The 8,609-nt window shown below is 58.5% G+C and overlaps 1 protein-coding gene across 1 annotated transcript; it reads left to right on the top strand.

The window, feature by feature from the left end:
- The first annotated feature begins 2,354 nt into the window (after positions 1–2,354).
- AQP3 (aquaporin 3 (Gill blood group)) lies at positions 2,355–8,118 on the top strand. The gene is made up of 6 exons (XM_059657129.1): positions 2,355–2,544; positions 5,414–5,540; positions 5,873–6,010; positions 6,345–6,463; positions 6,811–7,028; positions 7,115–8,118. The coding sequence occupies exons 1-6, from the start codon at positions 2,437–2,439 to the stop codon at positions 7,281–7,283; spliced, it is 879 nt and encodes a 292-aa protein (XP_059513112.1). The 5' UTR covers positions 2,355–2,436; the 3' UTR covers positions 7,284–8,118.
- Positions 8,119–8,609: the final 491 nt, after the last annotated feature.

The following is an 8,609-nucleotide window of genomic DNA, read 5'->3' as shown; positions in this document are numbered from 1 at the left end:
CATACCGATGTGCATGGGTATGCACGCATATGAACATGCGTGTAACCACCAGTTACAGAGAGGAATGAGTTTGGTAGGAGTGTATGGGGACACGGTCCTGAAGGTTGAGCCCTGATTCGGGACCATAGAGAAATGAGAGCCAGCTCTTGTTCCTCTTGCCAAACCATGTGCCTTGGCATGGAGCTGCCTCCATTAGAGGGGGTGGCAAAGATGCTCTGTGGGGAACTGTAGCCTCAGATTATAGGTGGGCGCATACATACCTGCACACAGTGAGTACATGTAGGTGCACATGTATTCATAAATGCTGCTTAATGTGAACAAAGATACGCAAGTCCTTGGCTGTATGTGTGATCTGCTCTCCCCTGCAGCACACGGGAACACCTCTGTGAGCTGAGTGCAAACTGCGTGCAGGAACCTTGTGGGTGCCTGCTGGTGGCAGAGCTGCCCTGCTTCTCTCCCCTGCTCTGGGTCCCAGGCTGACAGGCTCAGGAGGAGGTGCTCTGGGCTGGGGTTCTCCACTTTCTTCACTGTGAGGACTCCCTTGCCTGTTCCCACCCATGCTGCCTTTGCAGCCCCACCGGAGGCAGCGAGGAGCTGAGAAGTACATCACGAGGCAGGGAGAAGGGAGGGCAGCGTGTTCCCCCTTCCCAGGCTGGGCTCTGGCACCAGGAGTCTAGGGTTCCATCCTGAGTCACACACTGGCAGCGGGTCTGTGGGTAGACACTCAGTGATGGCACCCTGATTCACCATGGGCCCTCCCAGCCCATGGGGGCCCAGAAAGTGGGGTGCGCCTCTCTGAGCCAAGGGTATGAGAGATGTTGTATGTGGGGTCCATATATATGACCAGGTGCTCATGTAAATGGGACCCCTTGAGCATGTGACCAGAGCTCAGTGTCCATAGGCTGTGTGGCTGTCAGCCTCAGGGTACGTGTGGGTACGTGTGTGTAAATTTACCTGATATGTATTGCTAAATCCCATCTCTTTGGGCTTTAGTCACCTTTGGAACCTTCATTTCTGACAGCCATTTCTCAAGGGACAAGTTCCCAGGGCCCTTTGCCCACCTGGATCAAGTTCATCTGGCAAAAGTGGTTTCTTGGTCCCCCTGGCAGTGCTATGACAGGGACTGGGGTGCGGGCATATTTGCTCCAGTCTTGTGGGAGTTGGGCCCAGGCCACTAAACCTCAGGTTCCCAATTATTGAGCGACACCCACCCCTCAGATGGGGCTGACTCCCCAACAGGTTATGCAGTTCAATCTCTTAAAAGGACAGACTCTCCCTTGGACAGGATCAACCAGAGTGGGAGAGGAGAGGGTTAAAAACAGCTGGCCCCTAGCCGGGCGCTCAGTGGTTAGAGCGTCAGCTGGAGGCCTGAAGGGTGACAGGTTCAATTCCGGTCAATGGCACCTACTTTGGTTGCAGGCTCAATCCCTGCCCCGGTCGGGAGGCAACCAGTTGATGTGTCTCTCACATTGATGTTTCTCTCTGTGTCTCTCCCCCTCCCTTCCATTCTCTTAAAAAAAAAAAAAAATCAGTGGGGAAAATATCCTCGGGTGAGGATTAACAAAAAAATTAAGGAAAACAAACCCAGCTGGGACTTAATCTGCAGGCAAGCATGTGGCATGGACAACTTCAGTCCCTGGAGCCATGTGCAAACTGCACTCAGGTACATGTGTGACCACCTCAGTCAACTCAGCCATACCCAACAGGATGTGCACAGCATGAGAGATGCCCAGCGAGTGCGATCAGGCCTACAAGACCGATGTCCTGTGTGGACAGAGCTGGTCATGCACCATGTGGAGCACTCACAGCAGAAGGAGCAAAGGCCCTTGCGCTCTGGCTGGAACCCAGCACGCGTTCTGTGCGAGCCCCTGCGTTGGCCTGTGAGAGGGTCTCTTCTCCCTTGGGGCCCACAGCCTCCTCCCTCCAGCCCCCTGGCTGAGGACATGCTGGCTCCAGCCATCCTGTAGCTCTTTCTGACATGTCCATGGCGGGGATGACAGCAAAGCTCGGGGTAGGGGCCAAGGCAATCTCCCTGGCAGCTCCGTTCCCCCCAGCCACGCCCTGCACATGCCTGAACCCCACCATCGGCCCTCAGCCTCCAAGGCACATCCTCCCCCAAGTGCTCTCCGGGGCCAACTTCACTCCTAAGGTCCCTCACACCCCACGTTCCTCCACCTTCCTCATTAGCACCCCCAACCCCGCATCCCCACCAACCTCCCAGGCAAGGTGTGGGGAGGCCGCCCACGCCTGCGGGGCCGGGCGGGCTAAAGGCGTGCGAAGCAGGACTGAGCGGGCGGGGCGCGGGGCGCGGGGCGGGCGGGACCTGCGCCTCCCGCTGCTATAAAGGGCGCCAGCCGGCGCTCACTGGCACTGCGCCCCGCCCGCCGCCTCCCTCCGCGCTCCGCCACCTGTCCGCCCGCCGCTAACTGCCCCGACATGGGTCGACAGAAGGAGCTGGTGAACCGCTGCGGGGAGATGCTCCACATCCGCTACCGGCTGCTGCGCCAGGCGCTGGCTGAGTGCCTGGGAACCCTCATCCTCGTGGTGAGTGGGGGGACCTAGGGAATCCCCTCTGCCCCCCGCCCCTACCCGCCCTAACCCTGTGCATCAGAGCGCTGTGCTTCTCAAGACAGCCTGACCCTTCTCCCAGCTCTGATCCCCACCTTGATCCCTCCCAGAGTGCTCTCCCCGCCTAGCTTTCACCCCATCTCCTAGGGCTGTCACTCCCCAGTGACTCAGCCCACAGGCCGACCCGAGGCCACCCCTGCCGTCTGGCACCTCCAGCCCTTTCTCAAGGCTCCCATGGCTCCCCAAGTTCTCAGCGTCCCAGCCCCGGACGCAGTGGGGGCAGAGGCAGATGGGCCCTTATTAGGTTATTTGGCTTCTGATACCTGGCCCCTAATGAATAATTAAGCCTCAGAAAGTCCAAAAGTTCCCATGAGGACAGTTTGCCACGGGTTGGGGCAGAGGGCGGAGGCCCACAGGGTGCAAACAGCAGAGCAAGAGGAAAGCAGGATCCTGCCGATAGGAGGCTGTGGAAGGCGTGGGGCCCAGGCGCAGAGGAAGTGGTGTCCCTGAAGTGGCTCCCTCCGCTGAGCCACTCCCAGACTCTGTGGGTTCTCGAGTGGACACGTCCCCTGCCTGGTTACTCCCCAGACCCAGTTACTCCCTGGTTATACCAGTTTCGTCCCTGGGTTGTTCCTGGGTGACTGTTTGCATTTTTGGGGTCTGGCAGACACAGCGGTTAGAGTCCCCATTTCCTGTCCCAGTTTCTGATTTTCAGCCGCTCCTGTGGTGGTTACCTCTGTTTTCCCCGTTGGTTACTTCTGGGTTGAGTTGCTCCATTGTGGTGGGTAGGCTACCCCATTCCTGCCCCAGCCCCAGCCCCAGCCCCAGGTCCTGCAGACCTGCCAGCCCCCTGCCGACTTGGAAGCTTAACCAGAGGCAGGGAGGGCTGGCATGGCCCACCCCAATGGGAGGCGGTGATGGAACTGGCACGTGGGAAGAGGAGAGCTGAGACTCACCTCTGGAAACAGGATGGGGGGGGGCAAGGAAACCAGGGGGCACTTTATCCACAGCCCCTCACAAGACGAGTGGCCCTACCAGTCATCCCATTCCTCCTCTCCCCTGTGCCAAGACAGGAGTGGGGCAGGTGCTTATCATTCTCCCGTCCCAGAGCCTTGAGTCCCCCACTCCCTGTCCCCGTTTGAGAGCAGCCAGGACAGGGGACGTTGCTTTCCACATTCACGGAGGGGCCGCCCTGTCCCCTCCCAAGTCTCAGTTCACCTCCCCCACAAAGGAGCAGTCAGGCCTAGTGCTGAGCCCAGGAAGGAGGGTTTCAGGCTCAGGTGAGTGCGAGGCATTGGGTGTCAGTGAAAGGCAGCACCTCAAGGGCAGCCTGAAGAGAGAGAGCCAGGCTTGGGAGACCCCCCCCACCCCGGGAGGTGGGGGAGGGCTTGCCTGCGTACACCTCTGAGGGTTGGGGGCCTAGAGCCTGCAGTAGTGGAATCAGAATTGGCTTTAGGGCCAGGAGAGCCCCTTTCTCTGGGGTGCCTAGTAAGGGAGGGGCACTGGGGAGAAGGAGGGTGAGGAAGAGGAAGATTAGCCCCAAGGTGGTAGAACTGGCTCTGACGGCTTCTCACTCCAAGGCCTCCTGGGATGGAGCCAGGTCTGGCCTTCAGGCGGGCAAGGAACCGAGACCAGAGCCTGCCAAGCTCAGCAGGCTTCCCCAGACCCACATGTGCCCGTCACTCCTCCTACCCCCACACACTCACCACCTCTGATCTTTGCTCGCACCTGCCTGTACACCTTTGCCCTGCATCACCTTTGCCGCGGGCTTCTCCACTATCTCTTGATCTTTCTGAGGGATGATAATGAGAATGCCTAACAACCCAGTACAGCAGGACACTGACCCGTCAGAATGGACAGGGACCCTTAGCACGGGCCTTGGAAATTGCCTGCTGGGTAGATAGCAAACCTTTAGTTATGGGAAGGTGAGAGAGGAGACCTGGGCGGGGCAGCTTTGGGGGATACTCTGGAGGCTCAGGGCAGCAGCCCTTTACAACCGGAGCAGAAGCATTTATACATTTGAACAAGGGAAGCAGTACATTCTGTTCTTGTAGGACTTTGGTCCTCTTGAATCCCCCCACCCCTGGCAGAGAGCTTAGAACTAATCTCCCCCCTTCCACGGCCCAGGGGCCTGGACTAGGGCTAGTGAGAGGAGCCACTTATTGTCTTTAGGAACTCCACATCTGAGGGGGGCCCTGGACCACTGGGGGCAGAGAGGTCAGGGCTGGTGGAGAGAGGAGGCTCTAGGACAGGGACAGGTCAAGGAGGGCGAGGGTGCTGAGAGGGGCTGAGGGGAGCCAGGGGCAGTGGCAGGGGCTCTCACATCCCAGATTCAGGAGAAGTGGATTCAGCTTAACTTCTGGCCTCCTCCCCATTTCTTTGTGCCACCCCCATCACCACCACCACCACCACCACCACCACCACCACCACCACCACCACCTAGCTCTTCTTTGGGGCAAAAAGGGAGGCACCTGCAGGTGGGGGATGAGTGAGTGAAGGGCTGGGGAGAAACTGCTAAGATGAAAACTGTTCCCCTCCACCCCACTCCTGTTGAAGTTCAAGAAAAATCAATGAAGATGGTTCAGCCATCTTTAGGGCGCCCAGTTGCAGACTCTGCTTCCACGGGGACCTGTTATGTGAGAGTTGGGATATTGCAGGTGGAAGGGCATGTTCGCTTCTTCTCAGAGTGCAACTGCAGCAGGAGGGGTTTTGGTTGAAGTCCAGGACCGGCCCTCCGTCCTCCTGATGGGACAGAGGTCGCTGGCTTCCCCCTTCCCTCTAAAGTGAGAGTTGCTGCGCCTCAGCCGGGCCTCACCCTCCCTCCGTTTTCTGTTTCCTGACACAGATGTTTGGCTGTGGCTCCGTGGCCCAGGTCGTGCTCAGCCGGGGCACCCATGGTGGTTTCCTTACCATCAACCTGGCCTTTGGCTTTGCCGTCACCCTGGGCATCCTCATCGCTGGCCAGGTCTCCGGTAAGGCCTTGCTCCACCCTCAAAACATTCTCACAAGGGGTCCCACTGGGGAGTGGGGTGGGGGGACATTCCCAAGGGCAGGGCATAGCTGCGGCCTGAGCTCTGAGCCCTGGGAAGAGAGGAGTGGAGACTTAGACTCTGACTCTCACCTTGGAATCGAAGATTAGCAGAGTTGGCCTGTTCCACAATCCAACTCGCCATCTGGTACAAGAAACGCTTCTCTGCACCCCTGCTCCCCGGGCCAGAGACGGGGAACATGAAGGTGGTGTGGAATCCTGGCCTCCCCACGGTGGCAGGCGATGGCCAATAGGTCCCCTCTCCCATCTGTGCAGGGGCCCACCTGAACCCCGCTGTGACCTTTGCCATGTGCTTCCTGGCGAGAGAGCCTTGGATCAAGCTGCCCATCTATACCCTGGCGCAGACCCTGGGAGCCTTCCTGGGCGCTGGGATCGTTTTCGGGCTGTACTATGGTAAGCATTACCCTCCTCCACTACCCCCTCCTCCTACTCGGGACCTGCTGGCATCAGGCCCTCCCCTGACAGACAGATGGGGCCTGCCCAGGCCCCCGGCTCATGACTCACTCATTCACGCACAAGCCCAAGGTGCGGGGCACAGGGGAAAGAAACGAGTTGGGCAACAATAGCGTCTCAGGCCCTCACCCCACCCACCTCACTGCCTCCGGCTCCTGAGTAAACAGCAGTGATTCTACTTACCCATGACCCCTGGGAGGGTGGGCCCAGCCAGAGAGGAGAAACTGGGCTCAGGCCTCTGCACTCACCCACTTGGGGTTTAACCTGTCATCAGATGCAATCTTGGCCTTTGCCGACAACCAGCTTATCGTCTCGGGCCCCAACGGCACAGCTGGCATCTTTGCCACCTATCCTTCTGGACACTTGGACATGGTCAATGGCTTCTTCGACCAGGTATGGGCTGGGGACATGTGAAGGGAACACAGGGAGGGGACCAGGCTGCCCTGAGCTGCTGATGGGTTGGCTGGGGGACAAGACTCCTTGTCTAAAGCAGAGTTTCTCAAAGTCTGGGGACACCTCCATGTGTGGGGACACCTCCATCAGAGTCAGAATGGCAGCTCTTTATATTTAACCAGCTCCCCAGAGGATCCTTACCCTTGAAAAAATCCTAGCACCACTGTCCTATGGAGGAGAAAGCGGGCGGTGACAAGGCTAAGAGCTGGAGGGAAGCCAGGGGCCCAAAGGCGGGGCCAGAGGGTGGGGTGGGGGCTACTCCTCACCCTGCTCTCCCTGCTCGCCAGTTCATCGGCACAGCCTCCCTCATCGTGTGTGTGCTGGCCATTGTGGACCCCTACAACAACCCCGTCCCCCGGGGCCTGGAGGCCTTCACCGTGGGCCTGGTGGTTCTGGTCATCGGCACCTCCATGGGCTTCAACTCTGGCTACGCTGTCAACCCTGCTCGGGACTTCGGCCCCCGCCTCTTCACCGCCATCGCCGGCTGGGGCTCGGAAGTGTTCACGTGAGTGCCACCCCCACCCCGCCAGCCTCAGCCCGCCTTCCCTCTGCTGGCCCCGCCCGCCCCTAACTCCATATTCTGCCCCCCAGGACCGGCCGCCAATGGTGGTGGGTGCCCATCGTCTCCCCGCTCCTGGGCTCCATTGCGGGAGTCTTCGTGTACCAGCTCATGATCGGCTGCCACCTGGAGCAGCCCCCACCCTCCACTGAGCAGGAGAATGTGAAGCTGGCCCACGTGAAGCACAAGGAGCAGGTCTGAGCGGGCAGGGCGACCCCTGCCCCTCTCCCTGGAGCATCCACTGACTGTGCAGGGGCTGCTCCCTGCAAGTCCCCCTCACGACCTCCCTCCAGCCTGAGAAGCTCCTTGTCTGCCCCCACCCCTCTGGACAGTCCCTCCAGGACTTTCCACTGGCCCCTGCCCACATAGGACTTCAGGCCACTGTCCTGAAACTGTGATGGACAGAGCGTAGGGCCAACAGAACTTTGTCTCCCCAAGGGAGGGAATGGGCAGCGGGTATGTGAGTGTGTGCGTGCATGTGCTTGTGTGAGTGTGTGTGTGTGTGTGTGTGTGTTTCCCCAGATATTCAGGGCAAAGGACCAAGTGGAAGGATTTTAGCTGCGGGTGAGGGGGTTAAGGGGGGTTTGAGGGTGAGTGAGGAAAGTGTCAGGGGCCTGCATGTTTCAGGGGCTGCAGGTGGAGGAGGGTCCAGATATGTTTCTGAGTGCGTGTGTGTCTGCCCTGTTTTCCAAGCAGGGGCTCAGGGGAGGCCTTGGGGATGGTACGATGGGAATATGGGCAGGGCTGGGAGGAGGGGGCCACAGCCCAGGTGTGAGCCTTTGACTGTATATAAGTAGGAGCTGAATAACGTGTTTTGTCATAATGTAGGCATGAGAAGTGGGGTGAAGTCCAGGTCATAAGTTTCATATTTGCTCTTTTTTTAAAAAAAAAATATATAGCAGATGTCTTAGTTTTAGGGGGGCGGGGTTGGAGACTCTAAATAGGGTCTTTACTCTCTTAATCCTCCACTCAATACATGTACTCTTGCTTTTATATAAAAACAACAACAACAATAAAATATATGCCTGAAACTGCCCATTGTGTCAACATTTATCTGCTGGTCCTGCTGTTTTCCTGGGGCCAGCTAAGGAGCGCCAGCGTATCTGGACACAAACACCCAGCGTGCCCAGCTAGGAGCACGCAGCCAGGTCAGAGAGCCCCTTCCTCTCAGCTTGAACTCAGCGGCGCCACACTTTCCCCCAAGCTCCCATCTTCCTGGGAGTCCCGTATGTGAATGGCATCCCCTTCCTGATCCCTGCACTCCCCATCAGCCTAGGAAGAGGGGCTGAGCCTGGCCTAGGGAAGAGCTTCCTCCCAGGCAGAGCTGCCTGGAGGGGAGGGCGGCTACCCAAAAAATAGTGAGCTCTCCGTTGCTGGAGGAGTCCAATCAGACCGGGAACCTATATTGTCTTCTACAGCTGGCAGCTGTTCAGGCTCCGCCAAAATCCACCCATTGCTTGGTCACAGCCCCTTAGTAGCTTCCCTACCTCCAGGCCTGCCCCAGTCAGTTTATACAGCAACCAGAGG

The sequence above is a fragment of the Myotis daubentonii genome, chromosome 11 (genome assembly GCF_963259705.1).
Source record: "Myotis daubentonii chromosome 11, mMyoDau2.1, whole genome shotgun sequence".
Taxonomy (NCBI): Eukaryota; Metazoa; Chordata; class Mammalia; order Chiroptera; family Vespertilionidae; genus Myotis; species Myotis daubentonii.
The sequence above is the reverse complement of the archived record's forward strand: the minus strand, read 5'-3'. Positions and strand labels throughout refer to the sequence as shown.

Bases quoted from the DNA above. Each gene is read 5' to 3' on its own strand.
- AQP3 (XM_059657129.1), top strand. From the start codon at position 2,437: ATGGGTCGACAGAAGGAGCTGGTGAACCGCTGCGGGGAGATGCTCCAC. The intron at 6,011-6,344 runs GTAAGCATTACC...ACCTGTCATCAG, and splicing joins CGTTTTCGGGCTGTACTATG to ATGCAATCTTGGCCTTTGCC. The intron at 7,029-7,114 runs GTGAGTGCCACC...TCTGCCCCCCAG, and splicing joins TGGGGCTCGGAAGTGTTCAC to GACCGGCCGCCAATGGTGGT.